The sequence below is a fragment of the Cavia porcellus genome, unplaced genomic scaffold (genome assembly GCF_034190915.1).
Source record: "Cavia porcellus strain 051 isolate PalLab524CR breed Dunkin Hartley unplaced genomic scaffold, mCavPor4.1 scaffold_17, whole genome shotgun sequence".
Taxonomy (NCBI): Eukaryota; Metazoa; Chordata; class Mammalia; order Rodentia; family Caviidae; genus Cavia; species Cavia porcellus.
In genome coordinates this window covers 29,213,035-29,231,850 of record NW_026947500.1, presented here as the reverse complement: position 1 = coordinate 29,231,850, position 18,816 = coordinate 29,213,035, and the positions used below count along the sequence as shown (strand labels likewise).

General features: G+C 51.5%; 1 protein-coding gene across 1 annotated transcript; it reads right to left on the bottom strand.

The window, feature by feature from the left end:
* Positions 1–6,312: 6,312 nt before the first annotated feature.
* Positions 6,313–16,287, bottom strand: Mrgpre (MAS related GPR family member E). Its single transcript, XM_023564435.2, has 2 exons — positions 16,110–16,287; positions 6,313–13,400 (listed from the first exon to the last, which is right to left on the bottom strand). Exon 2 carries the CDS (start codon positions 13,327–13,329, stop codon positions 12,385–12,387), a length of 945 nt encoding a protein of 314 aa, XP_023420203.1. The 5' UTR covers positions 13,330–13,400; positions 16,110–16,287; the 3' UTR covers positions 6,313–12,384.
* Between the last annotated feature and the right edge of the window lie 2,529 nt (positions 16,288–18,816).

Here is an 18,816-nt window from a genome sequence, read left to right as displayed (position 1 = left end):
CCCTGTCACCCTCATGGGGACAGTACCTGACTCCCAAGCTCTGACAGCAGAGTCAGAGTGCAGGACCTCAGGACCTGGGAGTCAGGGACCTGGCTGCACACTGGTGTCCTGGGGGGGATGTGAGGTAAGACTCTGCCCCTCTCCAGCCTCAGTTTCCTTGAGATGTACCAAGGGAAACTGAGGCCAGTGCTGTGTAGGGGTGTATGAGCAGCACCTCCCTAAATGAGATGCTGAGGGGAGGCAAAAGAGGGTTCTAAGATGGGGTAGCATCATTGTTATCCAAATGGCCTGGCATCATCCGCAGATCCAAAGCTGACCTCAGTGTCTACCTCCCTCCTGCCCCTCCTCCACCTCCCAGAAGAAACCCCCAGCCCCAGCGCACCTCAGAGCCAGGCCCAAAAAAGGGAGCTGCAGAGGGTCGGGGAGAAGCATCTCACCTCGGGAGCAGGTGGAAGAACAAGTCTTTACCTGGCTGTGGCTGACTTCAGCTCTCTTGGTCCACACTCCCTGCCTGGAGATGCCTCCTCCCAGGCCCTAAATCCCCTCTTATCCTCTGGGACCTGACTGGCTGGATCCAGGGTGTCCAGTCAGTTCCTGGGAAGTAGAAGGTGTAGTGACCATTCACAGGAATCTTTGGAGTGAGCTCAAATGGGCCTGTGCACGTGGGTGGCCCTTTACTCCTCCTGGCCACCGGAGAAGGGAAATGGAAGACCAGCACGTGAGTGGCTTTGGGGCAGCCCAGTCTTCATGTGTGAGGACAGCCCCAGGGTACCGTGAGACAGAGGAGAGAAGCAGACAGAGCCAGGATTGTGCAGAGCGCAACAGACTGCGGGACTTACTGGCAGAAGTGTGGTCCTGAACGGCAGCGGGAGCACAGACGTCTATTACTTGAGTCAGAAAAAAGGGCATATTTATACCTTAGAACAAATGTGACTTTACCTTGTGTGGAATGTATCTGATTTACCTTAAGATAATATCAAAGACTCGGGTTCATCCCTGGAGCCAGGTCCTTGCATACCACCCGTATGGCTTAGTGTGTTATATTAGGCCAGGAAAATATGCAGGAAAACTGGATTAGGGCTATTCTGAGGCAATCATGGCTGTCTCTCAGGACGGCTGTTGTCATATGCAGCTGAATTCATATGTCCCACACTTTGATGGCTCTTACTATTCCCTGCAGTCCTTTCCTCTGTCACAAGACTGAGCTTATGAGGTGTCTTAACACTATATGGGCAGATGTTACCAGGTCACTCATACAGCTGGAAAGCAGTGTCCATGACACCAAATAAACTTGGGATAACCAGGCATGTGTTTGTTCCCCACGGCCATTGGGTCCTGTTCGGTGCAGGCGTGTGAGTACCAAGCCACCACATCCACTGGTGCAAACTCATCCTTGTCTAAGGCATGGTGTGCTGCCCCACTGACCTGGTGTCCAGGCATGGGTCTAGGGAAATCAAGCTCAGCATCCTTGGAATAGTCAGCTCATTCTCAACACAGTGCTGCTGGCTGATTCAAGTGCCCAGACCTGGGGCTATCTATAGGCATCTGTTCCAAATATGCTCATTATGTGAGTATGTACTGTCTTTGCTCCTAAAGTTTCCCGTAATGTTACATAGGCTATTCTATGGTGACCTAAGTGAATGGAAAGCCATGGCAGGGGATACTTCCATTGGTCACTGGGACACACTGAAACTGGCTATCTCTGGTGTTTGGGGTATATGACTTCCACCAAGCCTCCAATATATACTTATCTAGAATCTTTCAGTCTTACCCTTGGACAGGAGATACCAAGGTAGTCTAAATGAAATGGAAAAAAGAAATGTCCAGATACTCAGGTCCTGAGCATGTGTACCATTTGATGCTTACTAAGAAACAGATTTAATGCAAGATATACAAGTATAAGAACTTACAAGATTGGCTTACTTTGGCTGCCCACGGAGTTGGGTGTGGAAAGGTGCAAGAGGTCTGTCTGTGTGTTGCAGACCCGAAGGATCCTGATGAGAGCCTGGAGTTCACTGTAGTGTCCCATGCAAGTGTGTATCAGGAGAGCAAAGGTGCTGCTGAAAGCCTGAAGAGTCTGGGCTGGAAGCCAGGAGACACCCTCTGAGGTCAAGGTGAAGAAAGAAGTGAGCCTTCCTTCTCAGTTTCTCTTTTATACCACTCAAGTGCTGAGCCTACCTAGGGTGGCTCTTCTGCTTCATTAAATCCCCTCAGCCACACCCAAGTCCATGCTGATTCAATTTAGTTGGGCGGTTCTTATTCAGATTGGCCAGTTGGTTCACTATCACAGCGTGGCACACCCACATAGTAGAGGGGTCTACTACACAAGAACCTTGGCTTTACAAGCGATAAAGGAGACCACAGACTCAGTAGAAGCCCAGGCCTACAGGCAAAACTCCAAAAGTTTGATGGGAACTTGTCAAGGTAAATCTGCACCATCTGGGAAGACAGTCGGGGTGGAGGGCAGGGGACTGGGTGGTGGGCAGGGTGCATATGCTGTGTGCCAGAGCAGGGTCCATGAGCAATTCCTAAAAGGAGTGATGAAATTCCTGCCAGGCCAGGAGGCCAACTCCAGGGCTCTGACGGATTGCCTTAGCCGACTCAAGGAATGGAGCTCAGAGTCCAGCAGGATCAACCCTGAGTGAGTTGGGAGGGCTGGAGCAGGACAAGACCCCAACTGCCATTGAATCCCCTACCTCCTCTGGGTTTAATGCTTGTGGTGTGGTAACAGCACTGCTCTCTGTCTGTGCATCAGCTACAGAGCTTGTCTCCTTGTTGTACAGCTGGGACACAATGGCCTCTGGGCAGGTAAAACCCCTCCGCCCTCATAAATGGAAGGCTTGTCCAGCCCTGTGGTTGTTTATGTTTCTCAAGACTCCTCTGGATTTCAATGTGGCCAGCCAAGACAGGCTTCCCTAAGTGGACTGACATCTGCTGCTCTAATAAGCTGTTCTTCTCCACCAAACCTACTGCCTGCATTACACGGCAGGTAACAGTGCCTTCGCACGTCTGAACCCAATCCTGGGTGGTGTTTGCTATGGAATGGGTACCTGATTGTTTACTATCAAGCAGTGCAGGTGCCCCTATGGCACCTTAAATTCCTCAAGGCCTTTGGTAATGGCAGTTTCATTCTCTCTCTCTGTCTCTCTCTCTCTCTCTCTCTCTCTCTCTCTCTCTCTCTCTGTCTGTCTGTCTCTCTCTCTGTCTGTCTCTCTCTAGGAAAGGCTTGCATTGGGCCACTAGACCATTGTTCCAGTAGCTATGTGGCATCTGCCATGTGAAGTCCAGTACACTGCCAAGTATTCAGTATGGACAACCAGTAGCCTTGACTCGTGGACATGGTCCCCACTAGCCATGCTGCTAGTAGATCTCCTCTCTTCTCAAGCCAGATATTGTAGCAGCCATCCAGATGCTTGGGTCCCCTGCTGATCCTGTCTGTACACCTGGCTTTTTCAAGTATGGCCTTCGCATTGAGCATTTGAGGTCTGAAACATTTTCATAGGTAATGGGCTGACACGAGCCACAGCTCAACTGTGGTGCATCTGTGTTGTGTAGATGGAAGATGGTGGGACAGGCCATTTCCCATGTTTCCTGATGCACCAGTTTGCATCAGAAGAAGTCACTGCATGCTGTAGATCTGATGGGAAGCATCTATTCACAACTCCTTCTAGAGCTCTAACCACATACCTTTAATCTTGTCCTTCTTACCAAAGAGCCTAGCTCAGGCCACCTCTTATGCCAGTGATATCTAACTGCAGAGGTGTCCAGAGCCTGCTTCTGGCTAGCCAAGTCTTTGATTTCTCACACACTTCCTGCTGGGGAGTGTCCCCATCATCCCTTCTCCATCAGCTGCCATGGCAGGTATGGGTCCTGAGAGAGATGAGGAGCGGAAGCCACCAATGAGCCAGGAGCCCTGCATCCTGTACATCCTGCCTCGTAGTGGGGAGAGAGCAGGTACAAATTCATCCTTGTATCGTGCCTAGAATCAAATAGGTCCTACCCGACCAGACCCTCATGAAGAGACTTAGAGATATCCAAGGCCTTGGGCTTTGTTGCATAGACTGTCACCCACTTGTGCATGGACAAATGTGCCATCATCCTATTATATCCTGTCACTGAGTGTCATCTTCACCAACTAGCATGATGCTGTCATTGCAGTGGGACTAGGTTATATCAGTAGAGAATGAGATCAGTGCTGTCCCCAGCTACTTTGCTGTGACAGATAGCAGGCCTATGTAGGTGTCCCAAAGAGTGTTCTCTGTCTTCCCTTCCATGTGATATTCTCTGAGTCCAGCTTTAAAGGAAGGCTGAGAAGGCACAAGCCAAGTCTAGAACCACATACACAGAGCTTGGAGGAGAACTCTCCTCCTGGGACCTGGGCCATGTCAGCTCTGCAGCATGGCTAGGAGGGATCGCCTTACTTAATTTCCTGTAGAGGTCATTCTTCAAGTCCCATCTGGCTGTATTCTTGGTCAGACAGGGTTATGGAGGATACTGTGGACTGATTGAAAAATCCCAACTCCTCTTAATTCTTGTATGTTCTGATTCTCGCATGTGCACCTGGCTGCCTGCCCTGCCTGGGACTTTCCCCTTCCCTGCAGTCCCTTCTCTATCAAGCAGGATGGCAAGTTGCTTCTTTTTCACTACTGACTTTACTGCCTGAACCCAGTGTCTGTAATGTCTTTCTTAGTGAAATATCCATCCCCATGATGTTCTCAGGATCAGATCAGCACCAAATATGGAATAAAGGGTCCTCTCCCAACTCTTAGATTCCATAATCCCTGTTTTGATTTGTTGATCCTTGTCAGTAACTTACCAGGGTGCCAGCATACAATCTCAAGTACTGTGATCAGTGTATAGTCAATACCAGATTTACCAGGGCAATGGTCTTTCCCTTATCCTAGGACTGGTGGACCGAGTTCTACATGAAGCCTCTGGCCACCCCCATTGCCCTAATTCTGAGGTATCCTTGGTCTAACCCCTAATTATGTGGATTAGTCTTGGGGGAGTCCACTTAGAGCAGTTGGCCATGCAGGAGCTTGGGAATACCTGCTGTTCCACCCCAAGGTGATCCAAAATGCATAGGCATTCACCTGTCTTTCTCTGGATATTGTGCAAAACCAATCGCATCACACCTGCTTTCTAGTTATCTCCCTGGATCCTGTTTCTTTTCTCTCCTATTTTTATTTGTTTCACTTTCCGTGAGGCTTTGTGAAAGTGGTACCTTGTCCTGGCCAGATCAGCAGTGGCTCCACCCACTCACACATACCCTGAGGAGAGAGAGGGAAGAGCCCTCCAGGGCATTTCTTAAGTTTGTTTTTCATTCCAGCCATGCAAATGACTTTAGGTGCTTGAGTCACCTGTGGGCAAGTGACCTGTCACATGCACAAATCTGGCAGAACTCTCTGGGCTTCCTTTGTGCTCTTCCATGGGGTTCCTGGCCTGGCAGATGCCTTCGGTTGGCCCCGCATCCTTCAGGTTTAAAATGATACAACCTATGAGGAAATGGTTTCCTTGGATCTGGCTGGCATGCGGGCCCTGCATCTGGGCTGGGTGAAAGGAAATAGTACTCATCCTCTCAGCTTCATTTACCACCAGAAAAATGTCAGCTCTCCCATGTCCTGGGATCTCATCAGCCAGGCAGACTCTCAGCAGATTCTGCAGTATCCACCAGCTCTGTAGCAGGACAAACGTGAGTAATTTGTCCCACTGCATGCGTTTGCTGTGCCTTTGCTTTGCATTGTTAGTGGTGGAATAAAAAGGTCAGAGGCATGGACAGGGGATCCATTCTCTACCACTTCAATCTCAGGGTTTTCTTTACCTCCTTTCTCCCAAGGATTCCAGTTCTCTGCATCTCATTTGGATCTTCCAATTCCACAGAATTGCAAGTCCAAGTGTCTAACCCCGGGACTTTCCCAAACCTCAGCTGGGTTAGAGATGGAGAGGGAGGTACATCTCTTTCCGTCTACCTACTCACAGCAATGGCCCTCCCTCCACTGTGCAGGGGCACAATGCAGCATTTCCTGATGCAGTGGGGTAATAGGCAGTTGGCAAACAGCTGCTCCAAACCCAGTGATTTCAGGGGCTCCTGGTACTGAACACAGTACAGTGCAAGCATTTAACATATGACCATCCCTTCCCATGGGGAGTTAGGTGATCGACTCATGACTTGCCCTGAAGATGCGTCCTTCTCCTTATCCATTTCTTGGATCTCCCGGCTAGCTTGTCAGCTGCTTCAGAACAGTCCCATCCTAGTGTATAAGACCCAAGTTCAAGGTGCCATGAGACCAAAGAAAGAGAAGCAGATGGAGCTAGGGTTGCACAGAATCAAATTTATTGGGGCCTTACTGACAGAAGCATGGTGCTAAGTGGCAGCAAGACCAGTTGGATGCCTGAAATTTGGGTAAGAAAGAGGGGCATAGTTATTGTTCAGGACATTCTGGCTGGAATGTACCCCATCTTAAGATAAGTTACAGAATTGGGCACATCCCCGTAAAGGATCCAGTTGCAAAGCTCAGTGTATTAGTCTTAGGGTTTTGTGTGTTATAGTTTGCTGGGAAAATATGCAGGAAACCCAACTAAAGTCACTCAGGACCAACATGATGGTTACAGCTGAAGACGAATGCAATCATGTCAAGTTGAATCCACTCCTGTCAGGCCCCCATTGTAGTCAGTGTTTACAGGGAATGGATTTAATACAGGACACACAACCTATAGGATTATTTTATAATAGTCACCCAAAGAGTCAAACACAGAAGGGTGTGGGAGATTTGCCCATGCACTAGAGACCCAATGAATCCAGCTGAAGCTCTGGATCCCACAGCAATGTCCTGCACGAATCCATCTGAAGACCTAGATACAAAAGCAATGCTCCCCACACATCCAACTGGAGACCTAGAGCCATGACCATGTCTCATTCAAGTCTGTATAAAGGATCTGCACTGGGAAGGCCCAAAGGTCAGTGATGGAGGCAGGAAAGTCTGTGCCAATGGGGCGAAGGATTTGTGCCAGCAGGCTGGGTGATCTGGACTGAAGCCAGAAAGCAATGCTCAATGTAAGGACCAGAGCTCCCTCAAAGAGAACTGCAGCCATCCTCAGCAACAGCGGGGTCCCAAGCCCCTCTAATGATGAAAACAGCCAAGTTCATGTAAGGAAAGCTAGTGCAACAAGCTTTTCCGGGGGACTGACAGTGCGCCATCTTCCCCTCCAGTTCTCCTTGTATGCTGTTGGCAGCAATCCTCAGGTGGGCCTTCTCCACCCAGCACCATACTGACTCAGAGCCATGGGGTGTTCCAAGCTGACCATTAGCTAATCCACCACAGCCCTTGACCTCACTGCACTTGGGTTGTGCAGGGGAGGGAGCAGCCTGGAGACTATGTCTAGCTGGAGCTGGACCACACTTCTGCCTTCTCCTCTGATGCAAGGCAGCTCTTAGAATCCTGTGGGAGCTACAGAGGTGCTTATGAGCCAGGAACTATAGGTACAGACCTGGAAGTGGCTCCTGGGCTGAAGCTTTCTGGCTCTGTGGTCTTGAGGAAATGCTCTAACCTCTCTGTGCCTTATTTATTTTCTTTTCATTGGCTGAGAAATTTAGGACAGCTCAGTATCTGGGTACAATAGCTGCTTTTCCCACAATGAGTCAGGACTTCTGGGGACATTCTGTAGAGGTGGCCCAACCCCTTCCAGAGGAGCCCTCAACTATTTGTCTGACTTCACAGACCAGGGGTCCCAGCCCTTGATGGTTGCTTTTCCAAATTTTCTTCTGCAAAACAATGTCACTACAAATTCTCTAGATAAGACCTTGGATCCTTTGGGAACTTTTGTTTTGTGATTCCTGACTGGGAATACACAGAGCACTTGTGCTCAGCCTGGCAGGAATTATGTCCAAAAAGGTGCAGTTTGCCCTAATATTTCCCAGTGAAATTCGGCTTTGGAAACCATTTCTTCACCACAAGTCATCAGTCAGTGTCAGGTAGTGCATACATTCTGCATGGCCTGGAGTTCTAGACTGAGCCACCCCACCTGGCTCCCAGATCCACTGCACTTGACTTTCAAATGCTCAGCCCTCAGGTGGCCCAGGGCCATCTTACCTGCCATCCTCTTAATGGCTACACCTAGGTACTGTTGCCCCAACAATCCACCCCCCAACGTTTGCCTGGGTGTAATGTCATCTCAGACACCCTCTCCTGCTGTCAGCACACACAAGTCTGAGTGCTTTCAAGCTGTCCTTGGGCCACTGGAACTCAGGTTGACCCAAAGCCTAGAGCTGTCACTCCCAAGCACTTATGTGCAGGTTGAGATGGGAAAGCGGTGGAGTCAGTCAGGAGTCAGAGGTGGGCAGGTAGGGGCTAGAGAAGGGATTTTAGTTTTCATGGGAAGCAATGGTAGGAGGGTCAGGGCTTGGGATTGGCTTGTTTGAGTGGTCTCTGGACTGTGAGGCCTGAGGGCTGTCCCTTGTATCTGGCTCCTGCTCAGGAGGAATCGGGATAGGACTAGGACGCCCAGAGTTCTGATAAAGGGATTCAGGGGCACCAGGAGGTGGCTAACTACTCTAGTTGGCTCTCCACATGTGTCAATCCCTCAAGTCAGTGATGCCCCAAGGGCCAGAGCACCAAGAAAACAAACACTCAGCTGACACACGGAGGAGGAGCTGTTGAGACACAATTGGGCCCAAGGCCAGCTCTCTCCAGCTTCCTCCTTCCTGAGTGGAGGTCTCACTGTGCAAAGAGGGGGGCTATAAGAGCCGGCTGCTTTTTCCTCCTCCTCCTTCTTCTCCTCCTCCTCCCAGAAGCGGAGGGTCTTGGCTTCTCCAGGCTCAGGCCCCTGCTAGCCATCTGTGACTCCTGAAGCTGCAGGTTAACCCAAGAGCAATGTGACATCTTGCACGCTACACCTGTGAGCCACTGTCCAATGCAAAGGAGGCTCAGCTCCAGCTGGCTTTTGTTCCTGTGACCTCATGGCTTGAAGGAAAAACACTGTCATTAAATTAATAGAAACTGACATAGTCTAGAGGTTATACACTGGATGATGCTAAAGTAGGAAGGCCAAGCAGAGACACTCACAGTCCGCAGGCCAGAAGCACGGCCTCCCTGAAGCCTGGGTAGGCCAGGTGGGACCCTGTGTCTGGGCCACAACACTCCAGGGTGATGAAAGAGTAACACTGCTGGTGACAACACAAGACCTAGGCTGGCACCTAAAATTGGATTTTCCAATTTCTATGGTCAGGAAATAGCTGAGCAGTGAGCAAGGCCTCCACAGTGAAAGCAGGACCAGTAGTGGGACAACGTTCACACTTGCATCTGAGCACAGCAGGGCAGAGGTGGGGAGGGTGTGCCTTCCTGGGCCACTGGCTGCCAGGCCCTGTTCCCTGTCTTGCAAACACAGACTTTGGAGCCCCAGCAGTGCTCTCTGCAGAGCCTGAGTAGGGGACCAGGATTACAGAGTGTACTGGACTGTCTGGCTGTCCCAGCAGTGACATCCTGTTTCTAAGAACCCCGTCCTGTCAGAGCAGCTCCAGGTGGGTAGGTGGGCCAGGGTGATACTGGCCCGGCCCTCAGACCTTGTCCTTCTTGGGAACTGAACCACCCCAGATCTGGCTTTGTCTGAGAGCCCAGGAGGGGCTGCCTTGGAGCAGCTGGCCTCAGAGTCATGCAGGGTAAGGGCTGAGGTGGGGACTGGCCTGGGTTCCTAGGTGGGGCTCTTTTGGCTTTGGGGGCAAAACAGGAAGTGCTTTGGGTATGAGCTGAGAGCCACTCCTGGGAGGCCAGGTTGGGGGTCAAGACTGATCTGGCCTGGCCAGGACCTGGAGTCTCAGCTTTGGACCTGGAGGATGGTTACCTGGTCCCAATGCCCCACGGGCTGCCAGATCTCAGGACGGGGAATGAGTGAATTCTATACAGAATTAGGCCATAAGGCCACATGCCTGCTGTTACACCCACAGTGGAGTGGAGGAAGTGGACTCTTTCCCTGGAGACTGGGAGGAGGCTGCAGTTTTTCATATAACCCTCCCCCACCGAAGGTGCATGGGTTCCACAAGGCCAGATGGGAAGCATTTACAATTGCCTCAGAATCCTTTGATGCTCAGGATAGGCTCTCCGGGACTGTGTGTTCTTAGAGTGTCAGATACACCTGTACCTCAAATGAGGCAAAAGGGCCTGAGGAGATGGGGTTGGGAGCACGTAAGTCAACCTCAGTCCAGCAAGGTGGGCAATGTGGACAAGGGGCCCCAGGACTGACTTTTCAGGTACTGAAAAGTTCCAGATAGTCATGGACTATTACTGAAACCCCTCTGAATCTCGGGGTACTCACCTGTAAAATGGGACCCCTTTCCTACATTACTAAAAGGATTCTGGCAAGATGAATACCTGAGATCAATTTGTGTTTTTCCTCCTGGTCCTTCCTGGGTCTGACAGAAGTGTATGTCCAGAGCTAACAGTAGGATTTGTGACAGGCCACTTTCCTTTCTGCTTCTGTTTACCAAAAAAAATGACCCTACTGTCCTGGAGGTGAAGAGAGAGGGCTATGCAGGCTCTTGGGTTGCATTGGGAGGAAAAACAGGTTTTTGGTGAACCCAGCTCCCAGGATTCCTGAACCCAGACCTGCCAGGGATGCACCCTGGGGCAGAGGCCAACACACAGCCCAGCACTGCCTGCATAGAGTGTGCAGGGTGGAAATGCTGATTCCAGGATGCTGGATAGGGGTTTTGTGATTCAGACTCAGAGTGACAAGCTCCATCATGGCTGAGACCCAGCAACCTTCCTTCTTAGGGCATGGAGGTCCTTACAGGAGTCAAATGGGATCCTTCTCAGGCACCTCAGTCTAGGTTAAGATTCACACCAGACTGGAGTGTTGTGACATAATGAAATTCTATGGGGACCTGCAAGATGTTGGGTACAATTCAAACTGTTTTGCACATACAAAATCATACAGGAAGAAGCAGAGACACAGGGTGACTGAGTAATTGACCTGCAGTGACATAGAGGTGGCAGCAAGCTGGGGTCAGCACAGGCTGGTGGGCTCTGATCCCCGCTCTTAGCTACCCCATGCCCTGAGCAAAGACTCCTAGGTAGGTGGCTCTGGATTCAACTCTGTGGCCTCTCTCTGCACTAGGGCAGCTCCACCACCTGCTGTGGGGAAACCTGCTGGGCAGAGGCATGGCAGGGGGGCATCCAACAGCTGGGCTCTGTCCTGGAAGTTGGGGCTGCCGGTGGGCAGGATCACTCCAGATGTTCCAGCTGTGGGTGGGACTGAGGAGCCTCCTGTTCTCAGTGGCCCCTCTGCCCACTCAGCATGCTTCACCTTGGGATCTAGGGAGCCTCAATGGCTGCCAGCTTTTCTGAAGCCTTTGGCAACGTACCCAATGTCCCCATGTCATGGCCTTAAACAGCAACCCCATGAGCTTCTAAAAGCCTATCTCTGGGCCTCTCCATGCCTCCCTGGCAAGGAAATGAGAAGGAATCTCTGCAGCCAGGTTGGCAGAACCTTAAAGTGCCCCATCCTTGCCAAGCCTTGTTCTGAGAGCTCATTGTGTCCTGAGATGTCACCATTTTTCTACTTAAACTGGTAACATGGCCATAAGGATGCTGCTGGCCACTATGGCTAGTGTGAGGCATTATGCTTTGGGCAGCACTGGAACAGATGGTATACTGAGGGTCCACACTCAGAGCCCTTCACAGGAACCCAGGGGGGCACGGCCTGTCACCAGGTATTATGACTACTGTGCCCCTGTAGCATTCTGCAGTGATGAGTTAACCTGCCTTGCCTTGTATTGGGGTTCACTTGGCCTGCTTGCTCCTCGCACTCTAGACCAGGAGCCTGCTTTGCTCTTGGCCCCTAACAGGAGTCAGATAGACTCAGCTCACAGGCTGTGGTTTAGGGGTTGGGCAGATGTTCTTGTCTGTGGCTTAGCCATCAGGGGCTTCCTAAGTCAGCCTCCCAGTTTGGGACCTTGGTAGCCTGCAGGAGAGGGAGAGGCAAGGGGAACTGAGGTGGACCACGCAGTGCAGGTTCCTGCAGCTAGCAGGAAGAGAGAGGGAGGATGAGCTCGTTGGTCTGAGCCTACTGCCTGGCTGACAACCTGCCTGCCTTACCCTTCCCTGTCTCCTCTCTGTACCAGAGGAATGTGAGTGTAACAAAGCTCTTACAAGTTTTGAAGCATGAGAAGGCACCCAGAAGTTTCCTCTAAAGCACATTCCTAGGCTCTCCAGAGACCTGGCCTCCAGTCTGGCCTTTCCAGAAACTTCCTGTGGACCTGGTATACAGGAGAGGAAAGGCACAGGAGTGGGCCAAAGTCATCATCAAAGTCCTCCTTCTAAGTCTTCTGATCCCACTCTGGTACCTTCTCCAGAACCCCCAGGCTGGAGCTGTGGTCAGCACTTGAAGGACCTAGGCAGTCACCTCCATGAGGCCCCTGTGGGAGGCTTCTCTCCTGGCCCCCAGCTCAGTTTCATCCCCCAGTGCCCGCTGCAGCACCAGCCGGAGGGGCTCACGCAGCCCCCAGCCACGAGCACTTCCCAAACAGAAGTAGATGACGGGCTTGGCTGCGCTGTGTATGCCAGCTGTGAGAAAGCTGAGGTGGTAGAAATAGTGGGGGATGTGCCAGCGGAGGTTTCGGGACAGCCAGTAGATGCCAAAGGGCAGGCCGCAGAAGAGGAAGAGAAGGACGGCCAGGAGGACCAGGGCAGGGAAACCCCGGGATTGGTGCCGCTGAGGACCGTGCTCCATTCGCAGCAGGAGGAGCAGACTGGACACGCACATGGCACAGCACAGTGCAGCCAGCAGGGCTGCCAGCACCACCCACAGTGTCCAGCACAGGCGGCTGCTGGACTCCCCAAGGAACAAGGTGCAGGCACCGGTAAGCAGCAGGTCCAGAAGCAGGCAGAGGGCCCAGATGAGGGCGCACACACAGGTGGTCAGGTGGCGTGGGCGGCGGCATAGGTACCAGTCTGGGAAGAACGTGCTCAGACACTGTTCCACACTGATGGCCGCCAGCAGGCTCAGGCTTACGATGTAGCAGAGGAACCTGAGTGTGGTCAGGCTGGTCTGGATGAAGCTTGGGAGGCCCAGATGGCCAGGCAGCAAGTCGGAGACAACAGCCACCATGTGGCAGCTGAGGAAGATGAGGTCCGCACAGGCCACATCCAGGAGGTAGATGGAGAAGGGGTTCTGGTAGGCATTACGGCTCAGCAGCCAAAGCACCACTCCATTGCCCAGCAGTCCACCCAGGCTGAGGAGCTCAGTGAGGGACAGGATGGCTAGGTTGAAGGCCACGTCCTCCTGGACGCTGTTGGAGAAGTCCATGTCCTGTGGGGCTTCATTCAGCTCCATCATCAGCCAAATGCGAAGTCGATGGGTGGCTGGGAGACTGAGCGCTCGCTGAACTCTTTCTGTCTCTGGCAGCCCTGCAATGACAGTGACACCTGAGTTTAGAATTCAGGAACCTGTGCCCTTACCCTGCCCACTTCTGAGGAGATGGGGAGACAGGGGTTGGTGCATGGGAAGGGGAATCTACTGCAGGAGCTTCTTCCATTTCCACCCCAGCCACCAGACTGCCCTTCCCTCCCTGTGGAAGGCTCCCTGAGATCCTAATGCATGCAAAGCTCCCAAGCAAGTCCCAGCAGGCCAAGCAGACACTGCCCGCAAGTGTGGGAATGAGGGCTGAGACCTCTGTGGCTCCTGCTGATCCTTGAGTCAGGACTCCTTTGAAAATCAAAGGCAGAGCTGTGCCCAGTGAGTGGAATGACCCTAGAGGGACAACTTGTCATCATCTGAAACCAGCTCTTAACTTATCCAGGACTTTCTTTGATGTTCTGAATGGGGTTGTGGCCAGTGGGCTCTGTGTCCTCCAGCTTGGCTATTACGTGGCCATGGTCACAGCCCTAGATTCCCTTCTCCCTCTCATATCCTCACTGCCCCTTGATAGAACTCCAAGCCTCTCATATCTTGGGAGGCTCCTTCCTCCCCACTTGTTACCCTCTGTCCTGAAGAGGAGAAAAGGGACCTGCCCAATGGCCGGGCTGGATGTGGCTCTAGCCTCCTGCTGCCCTTGCCCCAAGGTGGTTGGTTCCCTGTGGCCCTGTGTGCTGAAGGGTCTTGGCTCCATTAACCCTGCTTCCCCATCTTCTGGAGCCTGGCTTATCACCATGGCTTTCCCAGGACACAGCTAAACACTGAACCTTACAGGGTTGTCTGGAACTCAGTTTAAGGTCCATATGCAGTCACCTGTCCCCATCTGGGCACCTGTGATTACCAGTCTCATCCAGTGCCATATGGCTACCTGACCTATCTCATCACCTGTGGTGACCTCTCCTATTCCATCACCTGTGGTGGCCTGTCCCTATCCTACCACTTAGGATTGTCTGTTCTCATCCAAGTACTTGATGCCTGCAGTTGGGGAGATGGGACAGGGCTTTGTCGCCTCCCAGAGGCTGGCTGTGGTCAGGGCTGAAGACTCGGTGCCTCCCTCCTGCCTTGGTGGTGGCCCGTCCTCTGGTCACCTGGGAGAAGTGGTGGGGGTACAAAGCTAGCTCTTACCTCAAGGCCAAGACTGAGTCTCCTGCTCTCTTCCTCCAGGATGGGAGTGGCAGTGGCAGTGACAGTGCATGTGACAGGGTCAGGTTGGGACTCGGGGCTCAAGCTGGCCATATATTGCACACAGTGGCCAGGGTCCTGGTCACCTTTCCCTCTCCAGACTCTCTATTGTCATAACTAGATCAGGGTGAAATGACAGGAGTCATGGGCTTCCTGGTGGAGAGGCAACCTGGCTCATTCCAGGAAGCTGTACAACCCCAGGTCCAGTCTTAATCTTCTAGCCTTAGGGGTCCTCAGGGTGGGGTCAAGCCCTGGGTGGATAACAACAACCCACTCCTGGTGGGGTGCTCTATCTCAGCACTAGAGGCCCTGGAAGGTGGGTGTGGCCATCAGGAAGACCATGGAGGGCCTGGCTGTTGGAGGAGCTCTACCATGGGCTATCAGCCTGTAAGTAGACCCTGACTGGGGCTATGGGAATCCCTGCTGTCACAGTGGGAAGGAAACCAGGACAGATGCTCCCCTGCTACTAAGTTTGAGTGGGGTTTCCACACTCCAGCCAAAGGAGAGGCAGAATTCAGTTTAAGAATATCTTAAGGGCACTGTCAGGGGTCTCTATCCCCGCTGTGCAGCCCTGCCCACCCAGCTCAGAAAGGCCTGCAGGACTAAGGGAAGCTCAGGCCTCAAAAGAGTGAGTGGGCTTCCCCAGTCCTGTGACCTCCATGTGGGGCTTGGCACCCCTCCTCTGCCAGGCTAGCTTCTTGCTTATCTCGAGCATCCAAAGGGGGCTGCACTGCCACAGACCTCCTACAGCTGGCTGAGGAGGACACAGTCCCATGAGCCCCAGGAAAATCCTGAAACAGAAGCAATGGATGGGGGAGGGGTGAGCAAATGGTGAGGAGAGGTCAGGAAGTGAAGAAGGATAGGGTTGGGGCTGGTGACAGGGAGGGCGTGGCTCAGTCAGGCTCACTGGTCTCTATCCACTAGGGCCTTGCTGCTGGGGGCTCTGTACGGGACCATCTTCCCAAATGGGAAGGGGGCTCAGAAGGTGGGGTCCCCACCTAGGGTCACAGAAGCCTGGAGGAGTAGAGGAGCTTGTCAAGGGGAAGGCAGGGAGAGATAGAAGGAGGAAGAAGCTCAGCCTTGGTTCTATAGCCAGCAAACCGAGAAGAGTTAGCAGGGGCATGGGTGTGGTTCTGCTGTTGGCAGATGAGCTTTGGAAGCCCTAACCTGGACAGTCAGGACCCAGAGGCCATGACACTGTCCAGGACAAGTGCTTCAGTGTGGCTGTCTCTTTGATCCTCCTTGGAATCAGGTTTAGGCCCCTCTCCCAGCATGGAACACAGCAGAGCACAGGGAAGATGGCCAGCAGAGGAAGGGATGCTATTCAGCTGCTATTCCTGCAGAAACACAGCCCAGGTCAGACGGTGGAGGATCGGCAGGCAAGTGTCTGTCCTCTGAGCAGTGTCACACAGCTGTCCGATCTGCCCCTCCCCCACCCAATCAGCAGCAGAGCATGGCCACCCAGGAAAAGCCAAGCTCCTGGGCTCACCCTAAGGCCCGCCCTGACCAGTACTACTCACCACTGGGTCCTGCTTGCCTCAGCCCCTGGCTGCGGAGCTGAGCTGGCCAGGCTGTGGGCTCCAGTCACCAGAGCTGTGGGCTGCTCCTGCCGGGCGTTGGCCAGCCTCTAGGAGTCACGTGGTGTCCGTCTGGGATGGGGCTGCTAGGGAGAGAGCCTCTCTAGGGACCTTCTCCACTTGTCTTGGATGCTGCCCAGATGTGGACTGCGAGAGAAGCTGGGACCTTCCCTGCAGCTTTCCAGGCAGGCCTGGCAATCAGAAAAAATTACGAGATCTCAAGGTGGAGCCTGGCCAAGCAGTGACCTCACCCGCACTTCTGGCTCAGAGACAAAACTCCAGGACTTCTTTAGGCACTACTGCACTCCACCCATAATATAGAGGGTCAGGCACGTACCAAGCTACTGGTGGATCTTGTCCTTTCTGTGAAAGTCTTTGAGTCTCTTCTGAGCCCAGAGGCCACCAACTTGGCTCCACCCAGCAGCAGGATGGTGGGTACCCAGCCGTGCTGAGAACAGAGGTGAGTGAGAGCCGAGACAGAGACCTCTTCTCTACCAGCCCTGTGTCACACCTGGGACACAGGATGGCTGGTTTTTAGCAGCAGCTGCATGCACAGTTCCTGGCAGAGGACAATGAGGGAGATGCAGACTCACACTCAATGATATACAGTGAATTCAGTGATATCTGCTTGTCTGAAAAGGGAAAAATCCCTTTGCAAACTGCACCTTCTACTGCCCTGCTGTCAGAGAGATCTCAGCTGCCAATACAGAGACAGAGGACAAGTGCATATTTTGACTTTTGTTCTCCAAGTGCTCAAGACTTAGCAACTCTCCTAGATTTTATATTAGGAAAAAAAAATCCCAAACTTTAGGAAGAGTCACTAGAACAGCATAAATACCACTGCATGTTAGTGTTTCCCACACCCATGCTGTCAGCCACCTATCTTTTGCAGTACCAGGTTCGAGCCAGTTTTTAGCTTTGGCATTTTGCCTTTATCTATGTCAGGGGACAACCTTAAGGACAGCAGTCTTCCTTTATAACCGAGATGCAACAGCCACACTCAGGACATTGAGTGTTGACACAGTGCTGGTATCTGATGTGCACTGGTGCTGTCTGCTAAACTTTTGTCTCCCAGCTTCGCAGCTTCCCTTTCTTACCTGGTGTCAGTCAGAGAGGCCAGGGCGCTGCAAACGGCACCTGTGCATGGCCAGCCACTCCCTGCAAGGATCTGCTAATGAGGGGCACCGCAAGAGGCTGTAAAACTGGAAAGAGAAAGGTCTTACTCTTTCCAACTTTGTTTCTTGTTCTGGCTTTTGCTTCTTTCTGCTCTCAGTTGCCTAGGGACTTTCTCTGCTGGGAACAGCATTGATTCCAGTTTGTTTTCTCAGCACTTGGAAAACCAGCTCCTTGTCTCCCATCTGAGACACTGGCCATCTTGGGCTGGATGCCATTTCTCAAAGGTAGGGCTGCAATTCTCTGACCCCATAGATTTTGAATATTAATCATTCAACTCTCCTCCTTTTGTTCCCTGGCTCTGGGAATGGCCGCTCTTCAGTTGCTTCATCTGTAATACCTTCGCATGCTCCTTTTACTTTTTTAAGTCCTCAATATCTAGTGCACAATGCTTTAAAAATTCATCCTGTGGAATTTGCATTGGCTCCCACCTCTTGAGTGTCCCTACTGGTGCTGAAATGGTGCCAGAAAGGGTCCTAGTGGAACATGGGAATTGGACTGGGGCTGTTTGTGTCCCTGACTATAGGGATGGGTTACTTGGCAATGGAAAGGGGGTGCTGGTAATCCACCCTATGCTGGGGCAATATTATTAATTACTCTTGATGCACTTCAATTGAGCTATGTGCCATTGCTGCTTCTACTCAGCATGGCACAGGAGGTTCCAGCCAATGCAATGGGGTAAGACAAAGAACTGCATGGCAGGTGGGTATGGTGGTGCAATCTGTAATCTCAGCACTCTGGATGCTCAGGCAGGAGGATTGCAAGTTAAATCTCAGTTTGGGCAATTCAGCAATATAGTGGGACCTTGTTTCAAAATTTAAGAAATAAAATAAAAGACTATGGTTCAGTGTGAAGGCTCCAATTTCAATGTCCAGTACCAAAAACAAGCAAACAAACAAACAACAACAACAAAAAATAAATGATATATATAGAGTTTCAGGGAGCTATTGAAAAAAAAAAAGCTATCGGGACTAAGATAATTTAGCAAGTTCCTGGATGAAAATCGCTAGGTAAAACCAAATGCTTTTCTGAAGACTCGCAAATATAAATTAAAATTAAAATAGTATTTGGAATTACACCAAACCCATGAAATACTTAGAAGATAAACATATTATATTGGCAACTTCTGTCTGCAAAATACTGCTGAGCAAATTTAAAGATGGAATACATGTAGAGACGTAGTATCTTTAATTGGAAGATTCACTATTTTTAAGTTAATTCTCTTTAAATTGCTTGACATATGAATACTTTCCCAATTACAATATCATCAGGCTTCTGTTTTTGTACACATTGGCAAACTGATTCTAAAATGTATGTGGCAATGCAAAAAAATGTACAAAACAAAAACGCTTAAAATAGTCAAGCCAGTTTTGAAAAAAAATCAAAGTTGAAAAATGCCATGGTCTAAGTTTTTGTTGCCTTCCAAATCCCTATGCTGAGGTTCTAATCTGCAAAGCGATGTTAGGAGGTGAGGTCT

Bases quoted from the DNA above. Each gene is read 5' to 3' on its own strand.
- Mrgpre (XM_023564435.2), bottom strand. From the start codon at position 13,329: ATGATGGAGCTGAATGAAGCCCCACAGGACATGGACTTCTCCAACAGC.